This window comes from Mauremys mutica, chromosome 23 (assembly GCF_020497125.1).
Source record: "Mauremys mutica isolate MM-2020 ecotype Southern chromosome 23, ASM2049712v1, whole genome shotgun sequence".
Lineage (NCBI taxonomy): Eukaryota > Metazoa > Chordata > Testudines > Geoemydidae > Mauremys > Mauremys mutica.
This window is the reverse complement of record NC_059094.1, coordinates 12,188,099-12,214,426: the sequence shown is the minus strand read 5'-3', so window position 1 is coordinate 12,214,426 and position 26,328 is coordinate 12,188,099. Positions and strand designations below refer to the sequence as shown.

Sequence of the window (26,328 nt, the reverse complement as noted above, 5' to 3'; positions counted from 1 at the left end):
TAGGTTTAAGGGGTGCGAGAACATATTTTGAGAACCAAAGGGGTGCAGGCTGCAGTAAAGGTTAAGAACCACTGGTCTAGGTGATACTTAGTCCTGCTTCAGTGCAGGGGATAGGACAAGATGACCAGTTGAGGACCCTTCCAGTCCTACATTTCTAAGATTCTGTGCTCTCCAAGTATTTACCAAGGTGAATCCATTTTAGAGAGAGGGAAACTGAGGCTAAATGACATGCCCATGGTCACGCACTGAGACAGTGGCTGGGTATGGAATCCAGGAGTTTCTGTTTGCCAGCCTCTGCATGACCCAGTAGGACACGCTCCCGGATGATATGCAGTCAGCAAGGACGGTGTTTGCTTTACTATTTAGAGTGAGGATGCGATGTTTAGCCACGCTCTGTTAGTAATAAAACTTTGTATTTTTACAACACATTCCATGTAAGGATCTCAAACCACTTTACAGACTTAAACTCCCCCTGCGATGAGCTGGTAGGCCAGCCGTACCTATTCTCATTTTACAGGTGGGGAAACTGAGGCACAGAATGTCACTGGTCTTACAGGTGCCGGAGCTGCAGAGGCTACCTGTGACAACCCCTGCTCGGGGACCTTGCTTCTTTAGCTCAAGTTGTAGCCGCTCCTGCTTTTAGCTCCGCGAGTCCTCCTTTCCGTGCCAGGCCGGTCAGCCGAGATAGCAGGTGTTGTGTTAGCGACTCGCCCGTGATCAGATGCGGAATCTGGTGGAATTTGGAGCTCCTAGTACCCAGTCCTGCCCGCTGCCCACTAGGGAACACTCCCTCATTGGCCAGGGCCGAGGTAAACAACCTCCTGTGGGTCTGTGCCTTTAAGAGAGTCAGGAGACAGCCTGGGGGGACGGGGTGTGTAATAAGCCTGTTGAATCAGTGGGGGCGGGGGGGTGGAGGTTGGGCAGAGCTCTGAGCTGGGTTGCTAAGGGCTTGGAATTCCCCGTGGGGAGGGGAGAAGGGTCCTCCAGAGGGGGCGGGCCTCTCCCTGCTGAGCGACAGGCAGCTGCACCAACCCCAGAGCCGGCTGGGAGTTACCTGCTGGGGCTGCCTCAGCTCAGGTGTGTCCGGGAGTCCTGCCCCTGGACAGACGTTCCGGGAACAGAGCTGGGCATGGAGCCCATCGGCGCCTGGAGCCCTGGGCAGGTGGTGCAGTGGCTGAGAGGTGAGTGGGGCGGGGTGGTGGCTCCAGGGCTGGCAGAGTTTGGGGGGTGGGGGGTGCTGAGAGCCGTTGAACCAGACTGGAACGTAAACCCCGTGTATGATGGAAACCGCTTCAAGCCAGGGGGTGTGGGAGCACCCCTAGTTCCAGCCCCATGGCCAGGGGGTGTGGGAGCACCCCTAGTTCCAGCCCCGTGGCCAGGGGGTGTGGGAGCACCCCTAGTTCCAGCCCCATGGCCAGGGGGTGTGGGAGCACCCCTAGTTCCAGCCCCATGGCCAGGGGGTGCACTCCAGCCCCGAGGGCGGGCAGGGGGGCAGCCCGCTCCCAGGGCAGAGTCTGCGCTGGCAGGAGGAGCTGTGCAAGGGCTGCTGGGAGCAGGAGCGCCTGAAACCTGGGGGCTCTGGCAGAGGCGGGTTAGACGCATGCTGGCATGGCTGGGCCCGGCCCGGATCCCTGCCCTGGGGGAGGAGAGACATTCCTGGGGGAGGATATACAGCCCAATGCAGGGAGGTGCACATACTGGTGGGGGTGGATAGGCAGCCCCATGGGGACTCGCCAGTAGGGAGGAAGCAGATCTGGCAGCCAGGGAAGGTAACTGGTGTTACACACTAGGTGGGATGGGGAAGAAGGTAGATCAGAGGCTCTGTTCTCCCAGTCTCCGGACAAGGGGCCAATCAGTGAAACAGGAAGGGGACAAACTTGAAACCTATGCAAGGAACTATTTTTTCACACAGCACGTAGCTCGACAGTGGAACTCATTGCCACAGGATGCGTCTGAGGCCAAAACCTCAGCAAGACTCCAAAGGGGTTTGGATCCATTTGGTGGATAACAAGAATGTCTGGAGTTAGATGAGTTAATGCTATTCTGGGAGGGCTGTTAAAACTCATGCTTCAGGGCTTGAGCCCTGGTGAAGGCAAGAGGACAGGAAGGCCTGGCAGAGCTGTCAGCAGAGGGGGATTCCAGGCTGAGGTCTGGACATGGGCGATCTGGGAGCAGCTGCGTTTGCCCCTTTCAGGCCTGGACAAGGCGCTGCAGCAGTATCCCTTTGAGACGTGGTCGCTGACCGGGAACGATTTGCTGCAGCTGTCCTATCGGCGCTTGGAGGAACTGGGGCTGCGGCGTGTTGGCCATCAGGAGCTCATTCTGGAAGCTGTGGAGCAGCTGTGTGCGCTGGTGAGTGGGTGGCTGTGAGGCTGGGGCGAGGCCCTCTCCCAATCTCCAGCACCGCCTGCGGCGAGCGATGGTGTGAGGGTTCCCTCCTGGTGTCTGACCTCCCAGATGGAGGGAGCTCTGGGATCCAGGGGATGGGTGGGTCGGGGATCCTGCCCCCCCCCACCCAGCAGTTTCAGGGAGCAGTGCAGAGTTGTGGGATGTCTGCCACCCTCAGCCTTCGTTCTGAGCTGCTCCAGGGCTGGCGCCTCTCTCCTCTGCTGAGTTAGTTTGGATTGTTCTCCCAGAACTACGAGCTGGATACCACCAGCCTGGGGACGCTGACAGAGAAGCTGCAGCAAGTCACTCAGACCACCCAGACCCTCATCCTGAGCCGCAGGAAGGTGACCGTGTATGATGGAGAGGCCATCGAGACGCCCTCCCCGGACCTCCTGGCCTGCATCGCTGAGCTGATCACGGCGGCCAAGGGGCTCTTCTCCTGGCTCAACAGGTACTTGCTCCACCAGTCTGCAGAGGCCAGGGAAAGCCCATGGGGAGGCTGGAAGGCCAGGGCCACGTAAGGAGGGATCCCACATGATAAGAAAGGGGGTCGCTGAACGGCACAGGACGCAAGCTACAGGCCTTCTGTGTCTGTGGGGTTTGCACACACAATCTTTGCAGAGGCGGAAAGAGACGCCGGCCCAGTGCTGTCAGGACTGGCTGCAAGGCAGCCAGTGTCTCCCTGGCCAGAGGAGGATGGTCTGTTAGCCCAGAGGACGAGGCTCCACTCAGTGACTGGGGACGGGAGGGCGGTGCTGTGACCACACTGTTCTTGGTGATGGTGAAAACAGCAGCATGCCAGCCCGGAGCCTTCTGTGCAGAGAACGGGCACAGCATGGGCAGTGGCTGGACAAGGATCCCCTGCCCATGTGCCTCTGCCCTGGAGGGGACCCCCTGTTGCGGCCAGAGGGGAGTTCCGTCCCCACAGCCTGCTCACTCCTTTGCTGAGGTGGCTCTGTGGGGTGTGGACAAGATCGAGACTCCCACCTTGTTCCACGCAGGCCACTGAGCGCCCGGCAGCTGCCCGCTGCAGGCGAAGAGCTCTGTGTCCTATCGCCGGCTGGGGCCTATCGCCAGCTGGGGCCCCTTCAGAAAGCACCATAAAACCCTGGAAGATTCCTCGCTTGTGTTAAGGCCCTGGCCCAAGGGGAGGACGGTGCCTCAATTAACTTGAGGCTCGTTGGGCCCTCTCCTTTCCCGCCTTCCTTTGACCTGACGACTGTCTCACTCCCGCACTTCACAGGTATCTCTTCTCTCACCTGAATGATTACCCAGCCAGCCGGGACATTGTCTCACTCTGCGGAGAGCTGGCCCAGATCCTGCAGCAGGTCAGTAACGAGGGTTTTAAAAATCCCAAGAAACCAAAGCCAGACTGTGGCAGGGTTGGCGTGTTTGCGTGTTACCCCCTGAGATGTGCGGGGGGCCTGTGGATAAGGGCGACGTCTCGTCAGTACTTGTGTCATGCCGGGGTGTCTCATGACCTAGGAAGTGAGAGAAGGAGGGGCAGAAAAGGAGGGCTGTCCAGATACCATGGTGATGGGCACAATGTAAGGACTGACTGACACCCACATGCCGCACACACGTTTTTCTCACTACCGAACGATCAGTGAGATGTTTCCCAAAACTTCATCAGGATCTCCCCTCTCCAGAATGTTCCCCCTTGGCTGACGAATACCCCATATCCCAGGAGAGTGTGAGCTCCTAGCGGGACTGGGGAATCAATTTCTTTGTTCTTATTTCAATTCAAAACATTTTCTCGTAGTCTCGGCAACCCTGGACGCTGTCAATTTAACCATTGCATTAAAACGGTGTTACTAGCCCCTTGGATTTTAAAGCTTTTCTTTCTCATACTCTTAATTTGTCCCTCATTGTTTGTGCATCTCCCTCAGCTCCGAGAATGAAAATGGCTCGTGTCTGTTGCTCAAAGTCAGTTGCATTTTGGGGCAGTCCCCTGCTGCAGTGTTTTGTTACTAACGCTTCCGCAGATGTTGTTTAATAATGTGTGTTTTCATTACAATTTAAATCTGTACTGGAGACCTTCCTGTTGCTCTTATTGTGTCCATACATCTAAACGTTGGGCCATTTCTGAACAGACAAGTGAACCTTGCACTGGTTATATAGTATATATTTTTTCAAGGATAAAGCCGAGTGTATTGATAGACCAGCCCAATGTCCAATTTGGAGCTTGTCACTTATAGGGAACCCAACCATATCCTTCTGCATTATGATTCTGAGCCGTGCAATATGGTTCATTTTGTAGGCAAACCATTTGTCCTTCCAAAGTGTTTTTATTGGACGTGGGGCACTGCCACCTCTGGCAGGGATGGGTTAGCAGGTAGCTGAGTCAGATGAATGGATATTGGTGGAAGACTGTTTAAAAGAAGGAACCTGACTGGAGATTATAAACTGTCAGATGATGGAACAGAGAACCATACCCTGCCTTTCAATAGCACCTTTCCCCTACCGTTCTCAAAGTGCTTTACAAACCCGAATGAAGCTCTATTAAATAAGTCAGGGTCACCCACACGTGTAGATGGGGAAATTGAGGCACAGAGATGCACTGACTTGCACAATGTGTCAGGGCGAAAATGCCTGAATCCTGGCTCCGAGTCTCCTGCTCTAACCACTAGAGTCATGTCTATAAGCAAGTCGCTGCTGGCGGGGCGGGGGGGAGTCGGAGGGGTGGTATTTGGGTCATGGGAAGGAGTGCTGTTAAGTACCTTCATCCTCCAGTCCTCTGTTCGCTAGTGTTCTGCAGTGCTCCTTCATCTTGGATTCGCAGGTTGCGAGATGGTAAAAGCAGCCTCGGGTCTCGGCATGGCTTCTAGCCAGCAATGCCTTTGGAGTCCCAGTGTTCTGACTCCTGTAACACCTCCTTGGACCCCAGCAGGGCTCTCCAGCTCGAGTAGACAGTTACCAGCAAGAGGTACCAGTGCTGCCAGTTCAAATCCTAGGCATGCGTCTTGCCTTCAAGAACCCAATTTAGGGGCAAGTCCATGGGGAGCCCATCAAGGAAGGGTCAGGGAGGGACTGTAGGTTTTAGTGTTGCAAGCACGCTGTGAAGGCTTCCTGGAGCGAGGTCTGGAAGTGGAGAGACCGCGCTTTGCCTGGGGCGTGTGCACTCTGGTCACCTGAGCCCGTGTCGGTATCTATCTCCGGAACGGCCTCGCTTTACAGAAAGGTTACGGCAGTGATTCAAAGCTGGCCGAAGGGGCACGTGTACCTGAGCTGCCCGGGGAAGGCTCGGTGCCTCTGAGGTGCTGCCCCGGGGGAAGTGGGCAATAGGAGATGAGAGCCATGGGTGGGTGCAGCCGCGATCGGACCCTCGGCTTGGCACAGCTCAGTCAGCTGCAAAGAGGGGAAGAGAAAATGACCAGAGTGTGAGCAGGGAAGGGACCAGGAGATAAACAACATCAGAGGGGGGGTGGGGAACTGTTCTTTATATAACCCTGTGATTCACCCTTTGGGATCAGGTTCCGGGCTGGGGGGAGCTCAGTTGTCCATGAGACTCAGCTGAGCGAAAGTCTCTCTCCTCCCTAACGGGCTGAACCAGAGATTCGGGGGCGGCGGCTCGGCTGAGCCACAGGTACTGGGAGCTAATCGTTCCCTGAAGATCCTGGCCTGCTCAGGAGGGAATGCAGAGTCCAGGGCACCGGCAGGAGAGGGCGCAGCTGGAATGGGCTCTGGGGGAGGCTTCTCCGGCTTTGGAAACAGGGTCTGGAAGGGAAGGGTAACTGTGAGGTGGGGGAGGGGAGATTGTGACATGGAGAGAGATGGAAAAGGAGACACAGGGAATCCTTAATGGCTTGTAAATGAGGGGGGTGGGTGGAGGGCCAGGGGACAGGGTCTGGGGGGGCAGGAGAGGGGGTGGAGGGCCAGGGGACAGGGTCTGGGGGGGCAGGGGCAGGAGGGGGGCGGAGGGCCAGGGGACAGGGTCGGTGGGGGCGGGGGCCGGGGGGGGGTGGGGGGCGAGGGGACAGGGTCTGGGGAGGGCGTAGGGCCAGGGGACCGGGTCTGGGGGGTGGGGGCAGGAGGGGGGTGGAGGGCCAGGGGACAGGGTCTGGGGGGGGGGGGCCGGAGGGGGGGTGGAGGGCCAGGGTCTGGGGGGGCGGGGGCAGGAGGGGGGTGGAGGGCCAGGGGACAGGGTCTGGGGGGGCGGGGGCAGGAGGGGGGTGGAGGGCCAGGGTCTGGGGGAGCGGGGGCAGGAGGGGGGCGGAGGGCAGGGGGACAGGGTCTGGGGGAGCGGGGGCAGGAGGGGGGCGGAGGGCAGGGGGACATGGTGTGGGGGGGCGGGGCAGGAGGGGGGCGGAGGGCAGGGGGACAGGGTCTGGGGGGGCGGGGGCAGGAGGGGGGTGGAGGGCCAGGGGACAGGGTCTGGGGGGGCGGGGGCAGGCAGGGGGTGGAGGGCCAGGGGACAGGGTCTGGGGGGGCGGGGGCAGGCAGGGGGTGGAGGGCCGGGGGACAGGGTCTGGGGGGGCGGGGGCAGGAGGGGGGCGGAGGGCCAGGGGACAGGGTCTGGGGGGGCAGGGGCCAGAGGTGGTGGGTTTAGGGCTGTGGGGCAGGAAGAAACTGACCCTACTAATAACCTAAAAGTAGAGCCAGGATCCACCGGTGCCACGTGCACAGGGCCGGCTCTAGACCCCAGCGGGGCAAGCACCCGCGTGGGGCGGCCCTTTCCTGGGGGGGGCGGCAGGCTGGGCCGGCGGACCTGCCACAGTCATGCCTGCGGGAGGTCCACCGGAGCCCCGAGACGAGCGGACCTGCCGCAGGCATGACTGCGGAGGGGGCGCTTGTCCCGCGGCTCCAGTGGACCTCCCGCAGGCATGACTGCGGCAGCTCCACCGGAGCCGCTGGACCTGCGAACCGTCCGGAGGTCCAGCCGAGCCGCGCGACCAGCGGACCCTCCGCAGTCATGCCCGCGGGAGGTCCGCTGCTCCCGCGGCTCCGGGGCGCCTCCCGGGCATGACTGCTTGGGGTGGCCAAAAACGTAGAGCCGCCCCTGCACGTGCAACAGAGGGGAGCTCAGCGCCGCGGCTGCGCTAACTCGCTGTGGTTCACCCCTTCCTCTGCCATGCTAAGCAGAGAGCTCCCTGCCATTGTGCCCTGGGGGGTGGGTCCCTTTCTGATCCCAGATCCGGAGGCTGGTGTAACTCTGTGTGTGAGCAAGCATGGCCTCAGTAAGGCACCTCTCGCCCTTTGCCCCCGTCCCGCATCCCAACAATGGATTCTTCTCCCTTGGGGAGGGGGCAGAGCCTTCCAAACACCAACGGCCCTGTGGACAGATCCCCCTCTGTGCCTAACCCAGGGGCTGCCCCACATTCTAGCCGCCTGGGTTGACAAGTTCATTCTTATTTCCCATCCCCAGGGTGTTTTCCCCACTCCCGTCCCCCGGCCTTCTCCTCTTGCCGGAGTCACTCTGATTTTTCTAGTGAAATTCACAAGAAGAGGCTGGATTATGGCCTCGGGGACTCATCCAAAGCCCCTGGAAGCCAAGAGGAGTCTCTCAAAGCTCTGTCCTTCGAGCGAGGAGTAGCTCCGAGAGCACTGCCAGCTCCTCTGCTCCCGGATCCTTTCTCCATTGCTGTGCAGGGTCGTGTGAGGGCTCAGTGCGGTCGCCCAGTGACTCCCCAGACAGACGTTGTCGGGGAGTCGTGTGCTGCCTGGGACGCTTGCGCTCTGTTTGTCCCCATCTGGGCTAAATGGCAGAGACTAAAATGACCTCTTGGCAGAGTACCCGTCTCTGGGAGCATGAGCACCGTCAGCCGACCTGCAGGGGCCAATCCCCCTGTCTGTAGGGGAAGGGGTGGTGGTGCCTCTCCGCAGCGCCTGTCCTCATGGATCCCAGTGTGCTCTCTAGGCCTAGATGTGATCGGCCAGGCCTTCCCTCCCCCAAACACAGGCTTCCCTGCAACATGCAGCCGCTATCTGGGAGGAGCCAGGCGGCGCTGACGGGAATGAGTGAAGAATGGCGTCTCCATTGGAGACAGCTGGAGGAGTTGAGGCTGGTGGAATGTAACAACCTGCCCTGGAAGCTGGCCAGGGCGCTGGGGTTAATCCTGCTACTGCTCTTAAAAACCAGGGCTGAGAAGTCTTTCGTGACTGCAGAGCCTCAATCTTGCGTCTCACCTGGAGGCCGGCGGCACGGGGGCATTGGGAGCGGAGCCACCAGCACCACTACTGCAAGACCTGGGGCTGTTACACATGATGCCCCCAAGCAGGGCTGTCATGATCTGCTCCTGGCCAGGAAGCATCTCGGGGAGTTACAGCATGTAAAGCTGGATCAGCCTAAATTATCGCGTGTCTCTCATTCTTCTAGGACTGCAGAGTGTCTGAGAGAGAGAACCGGATCCTGCTGATTGTAAGTACCTGTGTGTGTTCAGTGCAGAAGAACACATATTGGGGTGTGCCTGAGGTCGCTACTGCCCTTCTGTAGAAGCCATGAGGACCTGGCGGGTTTCCTGAGGAATGAGTCTCTCCTGCTGTCTTTCAGTGCAGGCACCTCGCGGGGATCTGTGAGAACATCTCGAGCGGCAGCCCGGCAGCCCTGCTGAACCGGACCGCCATCTTGGAGAGCGTAGACCTTGTGCCCACGGAGCCAGAGGACAGTCTGGTGAGTCCGCTCCTCCGCCGCAATCCTCGCCTCTGGCTCACGCTGGGGACCCGTTTGACGTTTCCAAACTCTGTCTGTCCCTCTCTGCAGGGCATCGAGATCAAATCCACCAACTCCTGCCTCCACTTCATAGCGGGAACTGCCACTGAGGTGAGAGATTTGGGGGAGGGGGAGGGGAAGATGGCTTCTGATTTGGTCTTTCCAGCCTGCAGGTGCAGGGAGATGGCTCAGAACTGGTGTCCCAACGTAGCCCCCTTCTTAAACCTTCCTACACTGGTCCATGATGAGCAAAATCTAGTCTGGGTATCAGAACTCCCTGGGCTTGTTAAGGTGCTAAACCCTCTTCCTGAATCAGCTCTAGGACATGGGCTGCACTGGACAAGACTGGACTGAGTCCAGTGTCACGCTAACCTTGGCCAAGGCTTCAGCGGGCGCCTTGGTTCAGTCATCTCCTGCCCTCACGCCTGTGATCCTGCGGGAATCGCCCAAAAGATCAGGCCTGCAAGTTAATGGTTAATCCCCCTTTTCTGAGCCCCTCTGACTTACATCAGCCTGAGAGCTGCTTAACGCTGATTAGGCTCAAGCCACTTGCGCTGCCGCCTTTCTCAGCTTCCCAGCAAGCATGGTTCTGACACCTTTCGGTCTTTTCCTTGCCTCTCGTCCTAGTGTCCAGCTGACCACTGCAGCCAGATCCTGCCGGGGGATGAGATTGTTCAAGTCAACGGGCAGGTGGTGGTAAGTATGGCCCCGTCCTCACTCCCGTTAGCATGTTGGTCTCTTGGGACAGCCAAAATCCTACCAGGAAGGGAGGCCTCTGAATGTAGCTGCAATCATGGCTGATGTGTAAGGTCTGCCCTGGGGAAGAACGTCATACTCGGCAGAGGGTGCTGCATGGAGTGGGGGCTTTGGGTTCTAGTCCTGACTCACTGTGTCACCTTTGGCCAGTCACTTTCGTTCTCTCTGGGTCTGGTGGGGCTCCCCACATGCAAGGCTCTTTCCCAGCAGAAGGTGTGACCCCCACCCCGAAGGGATCAGGCTAAAACTCACTTCGACTTTAGGCCTCGAACCCCCCGACCTGACAAGGGGATTATGCTGGCTCCCCCTTTATAAAGGGCTCCGAGGTCCTGGGATGACAATGGAACGTGTCCCTACTCATGTTTACTAAGACTGGCCGGTTCCCACTTAACCGCTCTGGACCCTCTTGGCTGTAGGCGTCTGTATGACCCAGATGCTAGCATGGCTAGTTTCCTTTATTAGAAAGCCTGGTGCTAGCGCCTTTTTCTTTCCTCCGTCCCCTCTTTGCTCTCTGACTCGCCTCCCGCATGGAGGAGAAGCAAACCCCACCAAAGCCTGGCTCTCCCCTCCCCCCCACCCCATTCTAAACACAAGCGCACGGGCACGCCCAGGAATCGCTGTAAGGAACCCGGGTGTTTCTGCCACATGCTCGACAGACTGAAACCAGAAGAGGGGGAGGAAAGGAGGGTTTCTGGCTCCGTCCTGGGAGAGGCAAACACCCAGCACTTGGCTGAGCTCTCCATGCGCTTACAACCATCAGTTAATTTAGCTTCATAAATCTCGACTGCCCAGCCAAGTGGGGTCAGAATCATTCTCTCCATTTGACAGTGAAGCATCTGGTTAGGTGGGCGACTGTTTGCTCGAGCTGGTCGGAAAGTGGGTCTTTTCCTGTGGGAAGAAAGGTTTAACTTTTCAGCAAAAAAAATCAAAACCTGAAATAACTGGGTTCAGCAATGGTGCTGCGGTACCTCCTGGGAGTTGTTGTTTGGGTGCTCGTGCTCCCGCTCTCCTCTAACTGGGCTCCCTGGCTGGACTATAGCTCCCATGATGCACCAGCCTCACCTCTTGGGGAGAGCAGATGGTGCATGATCGTCCCTGGGTGTGATGCAGCATGGGATATGTAGTCTGGCTGGAAAGCCCAGCTTATAGAGGAGAACAGGGAGATGAAGCAGCTGGACTACAACTCCCATGAGGCACCACGAAGTCTATCCAAAATTAAACATTTCAGTATTTGAACAAACCTGAACTCTTTGTGGGCATTCAGGTTTGCAGCAACAATAAAACTGATTTCTACCGAAATCAGATACTTAGTGTAAAAATTGTTCCATTGAAAGCCAGTTTTCATGGTGACAGGTTTCAGAGTAGCAGCCGTGTTAGCCTGTATCAGCAAAAAGATCAGGAGGGCTTGTGGCACCTTAGAGACTAACAAATTTGTTTGAGCATAAGCTTTCGTGGGCTCGGATGCATGCAGTGGAAAATACAGTAGGAAGATATATACACAGAGAACATGAAAAAATGGGTGTTGCCATACCAGCTATAATGAGACTAATTGATTAAGGTGGGCTATTAGCAGCAGGAGAAAAAAAATTGTTGTAGTGATAATCAAGATGGCCCATTTCAAACAATTGACAAGAAGGTGTGAGTATCCTGCTGACCCTCTGACAGGGAGGATGACCAGCTGGCAGGCTGCAGGCTATTAGCTGAATGTCTCTGACTGGCCGGTGGTCCTGCAGAAATGGACAGTGAAATGAGAAAGGTGTGGATGACTAGCTTACGAAACTGCTTTGATGGCCAGGTGTTTAACTGGTTTGTAGCATTGTTTGTGGCGCACCATGGAGCTGTAATTGAGGTAGGGGTCTAAACCCTGACCATTGATTGTACCAGGGGGTGCCTAGGGAGAGAACATCCCCCTTCTGAAATCCTGTGGCTAGTGGTGCTCGCGCTCCAGAGTAATAGTTACCAGACACAAGGTCAAACCGATGGCCTTACCAGCTGACAGAGCCCATGTAACAGAGTAGACTGACCTGCGGAGTTGCCTGTTTCAAACAACCCATTGAGTGCGATTCAGCCTGTGCTGGTGATGAGCACTGATCTGCTAATCCCATGCGCAGGTGGGTTGGACTCGAGTGAATCTAGTGAAGAAAATACTCGAAAAGCCAAACCAGGTGACGTTGGTGCTGAAGAAGATTCCACTAACCTCTGTGGGGTCCCCGTGTTCCCCCAGGTCTCCGTGCCATCAGGTAAGCAGGACCCGGTACCCCCATACCCCCAGCAGGAGAACTGAACCTTCACTTGCTGTGCTGAATAGGCAGTGACTGGCTAGGAACCCAGTCGCGCTGGGCTCAGCGCATGCGTTCGGAGATGGATCCCAGGGCCCTCTTTGCCTCGTCCCCAGGGCTAGCTGTAATTGCATCGGTGTCTTTTGGAGGGGGCACCAGCTCCCTTCCCCACCCAGTGTGCTCCCAAATCCTCCTTGTGCTGGCTGGAGGCTCCTTCCTGGGCCTTCTCTTTCATTCCAGTCCTTCTCTCGTGTCAATGCTTTTGTGAAGTGCCCGGAGTCGGGTCTGACTCAGTGCTGAAGGCATTGTCCCAGCAGCACAGAAGAACGGTAGTAGGGTGACCCTGCTCTGCTGTGTGTCTCTTGAGCTCCAGTGGTGCGCAGGATGGAAATTCGCTGACTGTTTTATAGGCGCCTGGAAGCTTCTTGGATGCTGCAGAATCTCCTGGCTTGGAAAACGACGACTCTCCAGTAAGCTTGGTCTCCCTGCCTTCCAGGTAAGAGCCCAGAACCTTACTCTGAAGTGGCTTCCTATTGCTAGTCTTTCTCTAGGCCTCTCTCATGGCTCTGCCCTTGCCGCTGTGTTGGGAGGAGGGACTAGGCATTGTCTGTTACCCACAGAAAGGTGGGGCGGATAGGGACCTCAGAAGTCTAGTCCAGCCCCCCGTGCTGAGGCAGAAGCAAGTACACCTAGAAGCAGAGTTTCTCAGGTGTGGCCACCAGGAGCTTTTCTTGTGGCCACAACCTGGGGGGGGAGAGGGGGAAGTAACAGCCCCTCCCTCTTCCTGTTGCTCCTGGATGCACCACCTTGTTGTTGGTTGCTGGGGCCGCCTGCAGGGGTTGGGCCCTGTCCCCCTCTGGAGACACCTGGGGCACAACGCCAGAGGAGCAGGCAGCCGGTGAGTTCCCCACCTTCCCAGGGGCGGTGGGGCTCAGGCTTTGGGCTTCAGCCCTGGGGTGGTGGGCTGGCAGGCGCTGGCAGTGGAGCTTTGGGCTCCAGGGCCCCGGAGCCCAGCCCCCCGCTGCCACCCCCAACCCCTCATTATGGGCTTAATTTGTCCCCAGGTTTGGCAGGACTGAGTAAGTCTACGGTGAAAAGTGATGCACCTCTACAGCGATATAACGCTGTCCTCGGGAGCCAAAAAATCTTACCGCGTTGTATCCCAATTTGTGTTATGGGTCACGTTATATCAAGGTAGAGGTGTACTTGTGTGTTTGTTCATTTCACTTTTTATAACAGACTTACTAGCTAGCAGTAAATCAAGTACTATGGTTTGGACGTGTCTATGTGCATATTTATTTGTTTTTCCTAAGGCTAATTAAGTAAAAGAGTTGGTGGCCACACTCTGAGGCCATCAAAACATTTGTCCGGAGAACCCCTGACCTAGACTATTCTTGACATGTGTTTGTCTGACCTGTTCTTAAAAGCCTCTGATGATGGGGATTCCACAACCTCCCTAGGTAACCTGGTCCAGTGCTTAACTATCTTGCAAGTTAGAAAACTTTTCCTAATATCTAACCAAAATCTCCCCTGCTACAAACCAAAGCCAATTACTTCTTGTCCCTACTCTCAGTGGACTTGGAAAACAATTGAGCGCGGTCCTCTTTCTCACAACCTTTCAGGTGTTTGGACTCTGTTATCATGTCCCCATTAGCCTTCACTTCTCTAGACTAAACACGCCCAATTCGTAGGCTGTGCAAGTCAAAGACCCTGCTTCTGTAGGTTTGCTCAGGTAGCCGGTAGATCTGATACGATCATGGTCACCAGAGCAAGGTTCCTGTTTTCAGCCTCACATGCCAGGGAAATTTTTAATGTTGTTGTGAATTAATTATAAGCAAAACTATTTGTTTCCTTAAGGATCTTCTGGTGGGAGGGATGGGGAGGTAGAAAAGATTAAAAACATCCCTCCTCTCTCTGGAAACGGGAACCTTTGTATTTGGGGAAGGATGGGATGAGGAGGAGAGGAAATGTGGTCTGTTTTTTTGGATCAGACACTGGGAGTTGGGACTCTGGGTTTCATTCCCAGTTCTGTCATAAATTTGCTATGCGATCTGGGCAAGTCACAGCGCCTCCATGCCTCAGTTTCCCCATCTGGAAAAAGAGGACGAGCTGTCCCTTCCTCACAATGGTGTTGTGGCCTTGCTAGGCAGTGTTTGCCTCATGGATAGAGCCCTGGACTTCAACTCTGGAGACTAGAGTTTTATTCCTGGCTTGGCTGCTGGCCAGCTGGGGGACCTTGGACAAATCACTTAAAAAAGTCTGTGTCTCAGTTTCCCCATCTGGAAGGTGGGGATAATTTATGAAGTGCTGTGAGATCTCTGGCTGAAAAGCACCACAGAAGCTCAGGGCAGTACTTATTTAATTTTTATCCGTAGCCTCGCACTTGTTTTGCCCCACTGACTTTTCCATGAGGTAACATTTTGTGTGGGAGAGGAAAATGATGCAGAATCAGCTCCTAGATCGCACGTGTGGTGCCACAGGTAAAAACGCCCCACGTGACCAGCACTGACAGGCGATTCTTTGCTGAACTGAACTCTGATGAAATGCTCCCGCCCACACACCACTGGGGCTTGCAGGGCGGCGCGATTCTGCTGAATAGCAAACCTGCTACAGGGTTAGTTTGCTGTCAAGTGCTAGTTAATGGTTTCTCCTCCCCTGAAGCGTGATCGCCGCGCTGGACTCTGCGCTGGATCTCGCCACTGGCGAAGAGGAGGCGTTCGACTCAAGCCACCCCGGAGAGGAGACCAGGGACTTCCTACAGCGACTCCCCACTGAAGGTAGGAGAGAACAGATGCCCTCCGCATCCTGTGGAAAGCAGCAAGCCCTCCTCTGAAAGGCTTTCCACGCTGGGGTGAGCGCTGCTTGTTGCAGGCTAGTGGGACGGGATTGTGGGCAGATACTCGGCTGAGATTCCCGTGCAGAGCAACACCGGGACCATAGGTGCTGACTCCGGGGGTGTTCTGAGGCTCAAGCACCCGTGGGGTGGGGTGGGAAATAAGGGGTGCTCAGTACCCACCAGCCACAGCTGTTCGGCAGGGTCCCAGTGCTGCCAGCAGAGCAGGGAGCAGCTGGTGGAAGGTGCTGGGAGAGGGAGGGGGTGCCTTGGGTTGGGGTGGGAGGGATGGAGAGGAGGCAGGACCTGAGGGCAGAGCGGGGATGGAGCCACCCACCAGGGAAAAATGTCAACGCCTGTGACTGGGACTCCTGTTATAACTGGTTCCTGCCCAGACACTCTGCCTCCCGTACAGCGCCGTGCACATGGGAGGCCCAATCTGATCCTCTTCATGCTACTGTAATATAAGTAAGTCAGGAAAGGGACCAAGCCGACTGGAGTCAGTCAGAGCAGGTCTAAAGAGTGCTGCCTACTGCTTAGAACGGAGGCCTGGGTATCCGGCGTCTCTTCCTGGCTTGGCTGCTGACTCACTGTGCGACTTTAAGCAGGTCCCGTAACAGCTCTGTACCTCAGTTTCCCCATGTGAAAAACAGTGCTGATAGCACCCTCCTTGCAGGGCTCTTCTGAAACTTTAATCGACTAAGGTTCCCAGAGCACTTGGAGATCTCCTGAGAGATTATCCACTGCGTGATGTGTGCAAAGGTGCTCCATGTAGGGTATATGCAGAGCATGTGGTAACATTGGACCTGGAGGGCCAGCTTCCCCGCCGAGCTTGTTTGCTTTGCGTGGCCATGGGGTGAGGGATGTGAGTTGAGACTACAGTGATCGGGTAAAATGCAGCATGGACCATACTGTGCTTCACGCCTTAAAGGGTAGGCCCCTTGCAAACCTCTGGGCTTGAGCAACTGGAATGGCGCTCGTGTTACAGAGTAAAGGCTTGAGTGGGGCCAGCGGGGGATCTGGCCCTAAATTTTTAACCCGCTGCCTGACCTCTCCGTGCAAGTGAAATACAAATCGCCACGTGGCTCAGAGGTGTTGGCGTCCCCCTGACCGGTTTGATCTTTGCAGACACTTCAGCAGCCCCTGCGTTGGAGAGCCAAGGTTTGGGGACAGGATTTGAAGGGTGCAGCTCCCCCGTTGCTGTCGCTCCAGCCAGACCCAGCACCTTGGACCTCAGATCGAAGGAGTCCCCAGAGAACAGAATTGGCAGCAGAAGTCGGGGACCAGAATCTCCCGCCCTTCCAAAAAGGGTGAGAGGAGAGCAACCGAGCCTAGGCCAGTCTCTGCCTGTGTGTCCGTACAGCGACAACCCCCTGGGCCTGAGGTGGCTGAGGCCTCTAATGCAGCACACAAGACTAATATAAATGTGGATGGGGTAGAGAAGGTTGCATGGGCTCCTAATGCCCCTGCCCTGTAAGACCAGAAGGAACTCCATTAGAAATTTAACAGGCAACAAATGTAAAACTGAGATGAGAGGGGGAAAAAAATCTTTAACTTTGGGTATGGTTAACTTGTGGAACTCACTGCTGCAGGATGTCTGAGGCAAATAACTTAACAGGACCCTCAGTTTCATCCTTGCAAATGATAAGCTCAGGGCTGGCCTAACTCTGCTCCCAGTGAAGTCAGTGGGAGTATACCCTACCCTGCAGTTAACATCACCTGGTGGGCAAGCAGCTGCATGCTGAACTAGCTAGAGCCCTCGGGTGCTCTAAGCAAGAGAGCGGTGATCACCCAGCCATTTCCCGCATACCACGGCCAGCCAGCGAGTGCATTGTCTGCTCTCCACTGGCAGGCCAGTGCCATAGATAATGGCGTCTCCTTCACTTTATCGTCTGCCTCCCAAAAGCCTTGTGAGTTGCTTGCGTGGCCAGGATCTTTCTAACCACGTGCATCTGTGTCCTCTTCATCCCTTTCAGAGCGGCACCAGGAGTTGCTCCAGGCAGAAAGGTGAGTGGCCGCCTCCCGTCCCCCTGTGGGTTTGACAGTCGTGAGCTCCAGGTTAACCAGGGGATCAGAGCGTTTCCTCCCCTTCCACAAAGGTTTGTTTTTCCCCAGGCCCAAGGCGCATTCTTAGGTTGCACATTAACTTGGCCACGGGCCGGTGGCCCAGGGCAACCCGCCAAAGAGGGCACCGTGCGCAGGGTTTGCTGAGTCCCACCTGACCTGCCGTAGCTGGGCTGATTGGGTGAGCAGCCGCAACTGGAGGGGGCGGGGGACCCAGGCTGCAGGGGGGCAGTTGGACGACCAGCCAGGTGACTCCTCCAGAGCAGGGGACCCCTCCTCTCTCCTGCTCCCCTGCTGCTCGGGACTGGGAGTGTCCTGTCTGCTGTGCGGGGCAAGGCTGATGTCGGGGTGCCCCCCTCCCCCTGCCCATGCGCCTGGTCTCAGCAGGGCGGGGGTGACAGGGCAGGGGGGAATCTGCCCATGCTGCTGCCTCTCTGGGTCCCAAGACAGCTGCCTATGTCTGAACGGGCTGGAGCGCTTTCTTAAAGAGACAGCGCGCTCATACTCACTCAGGTGCGCACACACTGTCTTTCTCACACACACCCCCAGGCACCGACACACACTGTGTGTATGTGAGAGACACACACACACACACACACACCCTCTCTCCCTCCCTCCCTGCATCCAGGTCACTTTCCCCGCCTGTGCTGTGAGGTGAGCTTCAGGAGCTGCTGCTCTCCTGCCTTCTCCTTCCCCAGAGCAGGTGGGGAACGTGACCTGGCTGCAGGGAGCCCTGACGTCGCTCCCCCCGGCACAGCCCCCTAGGGGTGCATGGGGCAGCGGAGCCGCAGTTGTGTGTTGGTGTGAGCAGCAATGCAGCTGCTCCGTGCATCCAGGTCCGTTTCCCCCCGGGGGCGCTGGAGGGGGGATGCAGGGGTGTTAGGGGCGAAGGGGGCACAGTGCAGGGGTTGGAGGGAAGGGAGTGTGGGGATCCCAGGGAGCCCGTGAGGGCAATGGGGGGGCACCAGACCCACGGGGCACCAGGCTGCAATTTCCCTAAGGCCAGCCCTGCTTGCGACACAGCCAGGAGGGAAGAGGGGTCCTGCGGGACGTGGCTCCCTGGCATTCTGTGGCGCGTGGGCACCAGATGCAGAACGCGCTCAGGCTGCATCGACCCCGAAGGAAGGGCCTGACGTGGTGCTTGGGGCGGCAGAAGTGGTGTCTGCGTGCCGGGGAGCAGAGCACGGCCCAGGCAACCCTCCGTCTGGTGCTGCTCCTCTTGGCTGTGGAACCGAATCCGGGTGTCTCTGTTCTGAGCCTGGGGCTGGGAGAACCTGCTCTGAACCTTCCTCTCCCCCCCCGCCCCTTCCCCCCTCCTCTGCTCCTTGGTGAGCTTCTGCCACGGAAGTGAGGGGCTCAGCACTGGGCCGAGCCAGGCCCCTTCCCCCGCCAGTGCAGCTCCTGCCCCGTCTCCTCGCTGCCGGGTGCCAGCAGCTGCAGTCCATAGTGGTGGTGGGGTATGGAGAGGGTCCCTCCAGGGGCTAGGCCGAGAACCACCAAGCTTATGTGCTTTGTGACCAGAGGCAGATGGGGATGACTGGCTGGTGCATTAACGGGTGTGGGCACCCAGGGCCCAGGCTCCCCGTTGTCATGCACCACAGAGTGGGACTTTCCCCACTGCCTACAGGGCTCTTCCGTGTCTCTGCTGTCCCCTAGCAGTGCGAGGGCACAGAGGGGTGGGGGTGGGGGAGAAGCAGCTCCCGGACCCCGCTGACAGGGCATGGCTGGGGCAGGATCCATGGGCGGCTGGTGGCTCCTCTGTTGGAGAGAGCTCCTCTGCCCCCTCTTCTCCATCCTTGCAGGAGTGGCTACCAGGCTGAGCCGCCGGCGGGTGTCCTGTCGGGAGCTGGGCAAGGTGGACTGCGATGGCTGGCTCCTGAAGAAGAAAGACCACGTGGGATTCATGTCCCAGAAATGGAAACGCTGCTGGTTTGTGCTGAAGGGCCACGTTCTCTACTGGTACAACCAGCCCAGTGTGAGTGCGTCCCGCGAGCTCTGCTGGGGATTAGTGGAAAGGGGCAGGTGGGGGGAGGGGGGTCAGCAGAGGTGCCGTGTACTCAGGGGGCTTAGGGCGGGAGGGAAGGGGGTGTTGGCTGCTGGACTCTGGAGATCCTGGGACAAATCTACAGGGACTGTGTAAAGTGAGACAAGTTTGACTTCGCTGTGCTCAGAGCCCAGTGGACTCCCCAGGCCTAGGTCAGCCCAGCCACTGATGGGTAAGGGAAGGAATTGGCAGTCAGCTTAAGAAGTTTAGAGCGTGGGGGTGGGGTAGAGATTTCTGTGCCTCTCCCTCCCGTTAGCAGTGGCCCTCGCTGCCCCTTCTCTCCTGGCCCCAAATGAGACTCCTCTGCGCTCAGATAACTCAGTGAGCCAAATTCAGGGGTGATGTGTAAGAGGGGTGAGTGGGTGGGTGTAACAGCCCCACAGAGAGAGCTGGAAGAAGGTGGATCCTGCACCTGCTTCGTGGGCTTTTCCCCACCCTCTGACTCCACCAACCCCATTTATAAGAAGGACCCTGATCTCCTCTGTAAAGCGCATTCAGGCCTATGTGCAGAAAGGCTAGATGAGAAGAACTGGGGATTATTATTTATTGTTATAATCAGAGAATATCAGGGTGGGAAGGGACCTCAGGAGGTATCTAGTCCAACCCCCTGCTCAAAGCAAGACAAACTCCAGACCCCTAAATGGCCCCCTCAAGGACTGAACTCTCAACCCTGGGTTTAGCAGGCCAATGCTCAAACCACTGAGCTATCCCTCCCCCCAAGGAGGTCCCCAAGGACAGCATGGCGTTCCCGGAGTAAGCCACATGTTGTTGATTTACCTTCTTGGCACAAGTATCGGGGCAGCCGTGTTAGTCTGTATCCACAAAAACAACAAGGAGTCCAGTGGCACCTTAAAGACTAACAGATTTATTTGGGCATAAACTTTCATGGGTAAAAAACCCACTTCTTCATGGAGACATCTGAAGAAGTGGGTTTTTTACCTACGAAAGCTTATGCCCAAATAAATCTGTTAGTCTTTAAGGTGCCACTGGACTCCTTGTTCTTCTTGGTACAATGGCTCTCCTGACCACAGAGTCCCGCGTGATGCCCCAAAGCCCCCTGTGTGTGATGTGCCCCTTGTTTCACCACCCAGGATGAGAAAGCCGTAGGCCTGATCAACGTGTCGACCTATGACCTGGAAAGCACCCGGGAGCAGAAGAAGAAATAGTGAGTGTGTGAGATGCTGGGCAGAGACCTCAGCTTTGGGAGAGGAGGGTGAATTTTTAAGCTGGGAGAGGAGGACCCTGAAGCACCCAGGAGCTGCTTGCTGCTGGGGATGGCGTGGGAGCATTCTCCGTAGGGCAGCGCATCCGACAGAGCGCTTGGCGCCAAGCGGACTAGCCGTACGCAACGGTGCAGGAGCTCTGTGTGGGGAGATGCTCCCAGCTGCTCCAGTCCCCACCTCTCCAACAGGAGGCGCTGAGTAACGGTGCAGGAGCCCTGGCTGTAGGGGAAACAAGCAGCCCTCTCCCAGCAGGGGGCGCTGTAGGGCGTGGTGCAGGAGCGCCATCTACCAGGTGGAAATTTAGAGAACTGCCTAGCGGGAAAGACTGTCTCCAGACTGCTCATTGTGGATGGGTTTGAATTTGATTAATGTCGGGGGAAGGTCATTTAAAAATCCCAAACAAAAGGCTCTGCAAGTTAAGGGTGAACATGTGTTTCAACAGAGCCCAGATAGCCCTGGGGGAGGCTGGAAATGGAGCTAAGAATTGGACACTAGCTTCACTCTTAAGAGTTACAGCCGCCTGCTAATATGGGAGGAATTTGTGGATAATCTAGCCACGTCCTTGTTCTTCTTTCAGTGTCTTCCAGCTCTGCCATGAGAAGTACAAACCTTTCATCTTCGCAGCAGAGACTCTGGCTGATCTGAGCATGTAAGTAGCAGGATTTGACATTGCTAAGTAAATACCCTGTGGTGATCGGCTACAAAACCCTCTCCTTGCTCGCTAAATTACCTGGATGCAGTTAAGCTCCAGAATTCTAGGGAGGGGCTGAACCAGCCTGAATCTACAGTTCCTGTGGTCACGGGAGGCTGTGTCCAAATTGCCTTCACTGAATCGTACCGGCCGACTGTGATTTGTGGAACCCGCCCCGAGGGTTCGGGCTGCCGGGAAGGGAGGTGGCTGTGGAAGAGGGCTGGATCTCTGATTCCGAAAAGCATTGGTCTGAGATGGCTTTCCCCACGCGTGAGGTGGTTCGTGTGATGGAAGGTGAAGTGCCTGGGAACCTGGGAGGGGATCTCTTTGGCGACTGTACGTGATCTGTTTGTCTTCCCAGGTGGGTGAGTGGTTTGATCGCTGCAAAAACCAAATACAAGCTGGCCCAGGAATCGCTCCCGCACAGAGAAGAAGGTAGGAACCAGGCACCTTGCAAACCAGTTATTACGTGCCACGTCCCTACAGGGTGACTGGATGAGCCCCTCCCAGCATCCTCCTGACTCCAGCGGGCTCCACTCCCGTATCTACATAAACGGGGGCGGGATAGTTAGCTGGGAGGGGGGCCAGTGCTGCAAGTGGTCTGAAAAGTGTGTGGGGGGGGCGTCTCTTGTAATCTGGGAGCAGCCGCTTCAGGAAGACAATGCTTAAAGTGCAGCCCTCAGGACACTGCTCTCCTTTTAATTGGCTGGGTCTGTGGCCTCCCCCACTGTGCCCCCCCCCCGACGGGTGCACATAGACATTTTAAGTACTGGTGGGGAACCAAAGCTCTTGGATGTTGGAGCCCAGTAGCCCTCACTAGGGGAGAGAGGAAAGTCAGTTGCCTCTGGCTCGGGAGTCTGAAGCGTGGGCCCAGTGGCACAGAGCGTCTCTTCTCCAGAGTTCTGTGTTCAGCTGGTGAAGGCCCAACCGCACGGTGAGCGAGATCTGAAAGGAGGGGCACACGCGAGCGATTCACGTGGGAGGCCTGAAATGTGGCAGGATCCATCCCGCTGGCACTGGGACTTTTGTAACCTCAGCGCAGTGACTGCTGACACACGCGCCTTTTGACAAAAGCGAGGGGACCCCAGTTTTGTGTGCAGCATAGGACCTTTGAGACTAAATGAGGGACACCCCTGAAAAAGGTGGTGAGTCTGGGGTAGAGGGGTCAAGGAAAAGGGTCCCACTCTGCGCTGACTGCAGGCACCCCCCCCCCCCAAGACCAAGAATCCAAAGATGTGGGCGAGCCAGGCTCCGTTCCAGCTCCCGGTCTCTCCTTTCCTGGCCTGGGAGGAGCTTGCTGCGCTGTATGATGGGGAGGGGGTGACGATGTTGCTGAGCCATGACTCCTCCAGTCACCAAGCGGCAGCAGGGCTGGAGCGAGGTTGGGTGAGGCGATGCAGTGAGGCCTAATGGTTAGATGACCAGCTCGGGGACCAAGAGGCCTTGCCTCCACTCTGTGAGGATCATCCCCAGCTGGTAGGTTGGGCCCCTTCTTCTCACTAAAGTGCTGTGAGATCCTTGGAGGGAAGGAGCTGGAGCAGGGCAACGTGTGCTGTGCGGGAGCGAAGGTCCGTGGCAGGTCCGGGCTTTCCCGCTGATAGTCCCCGCTGTGCTTCTCCTGCCAGACTGCTACAGTGAGACGGAAGCTGAGGATCCTGACGACGACGCTCCCAGGCCTGGATCTGATCTGGTGAGTGTCATCGGGGAGGAGGGCGGATCCTACAGCCCAGCTGGGGAGAGCCCTGGCCCTGTGTGATGGGACATGGGGTCAGCTCTTGGCCCTCCCTTTGCGGATGCTGGCGGGCGGTCCTGCGGCGCGGGTGTCAAACGCAGCTCGGCAAAGGGCGCGAGGATCGTGGCTCTTCGCAGCCTCCTCGGGAGCTGGGATTCCTTGCTGTCGGGGGAGGTCTCTAAACAAATGTTCTTCCTCAGCTGCCGAAGAGAAGGGAGCTGCTAACCACTCTGCAGGGAGCCCAGCCCGGTGCTGCAGTGGGGAGCCCCGACCCCACGGGCCCCCTGGGGAGCCCCGTCCCTGGCAGTGGCAGGCCCTGCTCGCCCCTGGGTAAGTGCTGGCGCTGCTGTTCTGAGACCAGGCCTGGATTTGGGCCGCCGAGCATCACCTGTGCTCAGTGTGGCCCTCTGGTGACTGGTCCAGGTATAGCAGTTAATTAATCCTCTGGGCTGTGTTACACAAGCGGGTCCTTTCTGGGGCAGGTGGGCATTGGATGTGGAGGTTGTGTCAGGGCTTCTCCTTTGTTGTGAAGAATCTCCTATGACCCGCCCCATCCCCTTTCTGTTCAGCCTCCCCCCGGGATCTGGTCTGGTGTGTGCCGGTACGATTGGTGTTAGAATGCCCAAAGGGCCGTAGCTCCTGTTGTGGCACTAACATGCCATTCTGTGAGCTAGCCGCTGTGTCTGGGGCCTGTCGTATTTCTCTGGCGCCTTCTGTGGAAGTTTTCATAACCCTCCTGACCACAGAGTACCAGGCTCCTGAACTGGCCTGATCTGCTTGGGGTCATCCTGGCAGCAGGCTCCACCTACTCCCCACAAGCCCATCGCCCTGGCACAGAGGCTGTTCCAGCCCCACTCTAACTCTATCTGCTGTGTGTTATGTCCCCCCTCCGCATGCAGACTCCCCTGGCGAAGAACTGGAGTCCCTGATTAAGTGTCTGAAGCAAGGCGGGGTGTCTCTCATCGGCACGTGCCAGCTCCTGACCCACGAGCAGTACCGCAAATCCTTCATCAAGCGCAACAAGAACCCCCAGATCAACGAGAGAATTCACCTGGTCCGGGCCCTGCAAAGCACGCTCAAAGTAGGTGAAACGTTCAAGCCCTCTCGCCGTGTAATGCCCTCTGATGCACAAGGACTGAGCAGCAGGGAATGTTCTTTTCCTTTTGCAGGCGAAGGTGGCTGAGCTCCAGATCCTCGATCAGCTCCTGAATGACTCGGAACTGACCTCGGAGAAATTCAGACACTGGAAAGAAGAGCATCAAGAGTTATACCAGGAAATCCACCAGTGGTGGGTGGCCAGGCCAAGCCAGGCTGAAGGTCTAGAAGCAGAACTTGGCGCTGAATCCAGTCCACAGGAAGCTGCCGGTGCGACGCCGTAACACATGGGAACGGGGCAGATCCTGAGCAATAACTTTCCTTTCATAAACCTCCAGTGCAGGGAATAACACGTCCCTCTCTCATTCCGGAGAGAGATTCCTGTCCTCTCTGTCCCAATAAGAAACGCGATGCTCTGAGAGCAAGGAGGAATGGTGCTCGCTTACAGCACGCAGTGTGTCAATTTAACTGGAGAGTGGGATGCGTTTTAAGGACACCGTTTAAGGCTCTCCCCTGAGAGCAGGATTTTTATGCAGGGAACTACTTTTGACAAAGCCTTGTAATTCTGAGGACCGAGGGAGGAATTCTCAGAATGGAGCCTCGGTTGGGTCTAGAGAGAATTGCTTGTTTTAAAAGAACTGCTGTTTCCATTTCCCAGTGATGCTTAATGAATATGCATCCATCTACTTCACTGAGTAACTGAACCCAGCGCTGTGAGGCCAGAACGGTCTCTCTGGGGATAATTCTGAGATTGGGATATTCAACATGTTGATGCCTTGGCATTTCTCATCACTTGACATCCATCCAGAGCCCGATCAGAACCAAGAGCCCGTGTGATGGAAGATCTTTTATGGATAGAAGGATCAGAGAAGTGCTGCCTGGCCCCCTCTGGCTCTGCTTGCAGTGGTAGATATTCATTTGATAAAGAGAGAGGCTGGTTTTCATATACGTACAAATAATTCTGTGTAACAGTATTTGCTAGTGGACAGAGTTGGACTCTTAAGTGCCATTCTCTGCTCTGCTGCTAACTCCCAAGTGTGACCTTGGGTGATTTGCCTTAGTTTCCCTATATTTAAAAGGGGATAAGACTGATCTGCCTCATAAAGCTGCTGTGTAGTTTCATTAATTCATGTGGCCAAAACTCTGAGATCCTCTGCTGCAAGGCCGTGTTACAGATGTAGGCTGTTAGTCCATTTAGCCAGGGTAAAGATCTGAGCCAGCTCCCCTCGAAGGTGATGGATGTGTTGCTGTTGAGGGAGCTCTGCTTTGTTCTGTTTAAACAGCCAGGACCTGTCTACACTGCACTGGAAAGCAAGCCTCCCCGCCAACCTCCCCAGACGTGTGCTAGCAGGGCTCATGCTACCGCTCTAAAACTAGCGGTGTGGAGGTTGCTTTAATGTTGCGACTTGGGCTCTCGTGCCTTCATCCCCCAGTTGTCAGAGCCCAAGCACCAGCCCGAGCCGCAGTGTCTACACAGCTATTTTTTGCAGCATTAGCACAAGTCTGAGGAGGTGGGCTGGGCGGCTCACTCCTGCTGCAGCGTGGACAGGCTGACACCAGCTGGTTTGCTGCAGCCCTGCCAGTCATTTTAAGTAAAATATCCAGCTGTTTTCTAGCATTTTAACTTTCCATTTTTATTTTTAGTTTATGCAAGTGCCTGATCCCAAGTCCCTTCCTTTGCTGACAAATCAGTTCAGGGCCCGTTCTAGGTAACCCTGACTCTTATAGGAACCAGAATGAAATGTACCCACCCTGTCCCCCTACACGTGAACCTGAAGCTGCCTCTGGCTAATGGCAGTGAGTTAGCAGGGCATTTCCTTGGCGGCTTAGAGCAGGAGAAGGTTGAGCCTCCATCATCTCATTATCTTCAGCAGCTGCCAGGGCTGGAGACCAATTCGAAGCTTGGGGAGAGTCTTCCTATGGCTTGCAATAGGCTTTGGTGCCGGAGCTTGCCTGCGCCCTAAAGTTACCACCCTCGCTGCTTGGTTCTGCTGCCCCAGCTTCCTGGACAGCCAGAACCGGCTCACCAGCGCATGGAGCTATTCCCTTGCCCACCCCCTCTCTCTAATTCAGTACCTCCAGTCTCAGCCAGCCTGCAGGCTTGGGGGCTTGTTCCTGGTGGGAGGGGGGAAATCCCTCCATCCCTTGTGAGCTTCGGGGAAAGGAAAGCAGCCGTTGTTATATTTTTCTATTGTCAAAGCTGTTTTAATTTTTTCTAAGCGCTCTCCCCTGCCGGATTTGTGTACAGCGGAGGATTAGGTTTTTATGTATGATCAAACCACTCCTCTGTTCCATCCTCAATCTCTCTGCATCTGGCCACTTCTAGCTGGAATAGACAGGGGTTGTTTGAAGCAGGCAAGGTTGGTTTTCTTGGGGCATGAATAAAACTGTGTTGATGGCAGGTCCAGCTTTGCCTCCTTTTCTTGGATTTTAAGTTTCGGAATAGCAGCCTGTCTCTAAAATGCAGGGACTAGCTGGCTCCAGAGAAACAGGTGTGTGTGTGGGGCGGGTGATTTTTCCCTGCCTGGCCGGCCCGTACATCCCTGTTACCAGCAATGCCAGCCCTGTGGGGTG

General features: G+C 56.4%; 1 protein-coding gene across 1 annotated transcript; it reads left to right on the top strand.

The window, feature by feature from the left end:
* Positions 1-1,046: 1,046 nt before the first annotated feature.
* On the top strand, positions 1,047-26,262 carry CNKSR1 (connector enhancer of kinase suppressor of Ras 1). Its single transcript, XM_044997829.1, has 21 exons — positions 1,047-1,181; positions 2,195-2,352; positions 2,637-2,839; positions 3,632-3,716; positions 8,705-8,746; positions 8,879-8,998; positions 9,089-9,148; positions 9,665-9,733; positions 11,905-12,033; positions 12,483-12,568; positions 14,734-14,849; positions 16,034-16,215; positions 16,882-16,912; positions 18,772-18,944; positions 20,105-20,178; positions 20,814-20,885; positions 21,289-21,362; positions 22,553-22,617; positions 22,860-22,989; positions 23,559-23,740; positions 23,829-26,262. The coding sequence occupies exons 1-21, from the start codon at positions 1,130-1,132 to the stop codon at positions 24,036-24,038; spliced, it is 2,313 nt and encodes a 770-aa protein (XP_044853764.1). The 5' UTR covers positions 1,047-1,129; the 3' UTR covers positions 24,039-26,262.
* The last annotated feature ends 66 nt before the right edge of the window (positions 26,263-26,328 follow it).

Excerpts from the sequence above, each read along its gene's own strand:
- CNKSR1 (XM_044997829.1), top strand. The coding sequence starts at position 1,130 with ATGGAGCCCATCGGCGCCTGGAGCCCTGGGCAGGTGGTGCAGTGGCTG. Across the intron at positions 8,999-9,088 it reads CGGAGCCAGAGGACAGTCTG|GGCATCGAGATCAAATCCAC; the intron begins GTGAGTCCGCTC and ends CCCTCTCTGCAG. Across the intron at positions 18,945-20,104 it reads ACTGGTACAACCAGCCCAGT|GATGAGAAAGCCGTAGGCCT; the intron begins GTGAGTGCGTCC and ends TTCACCACCCAG.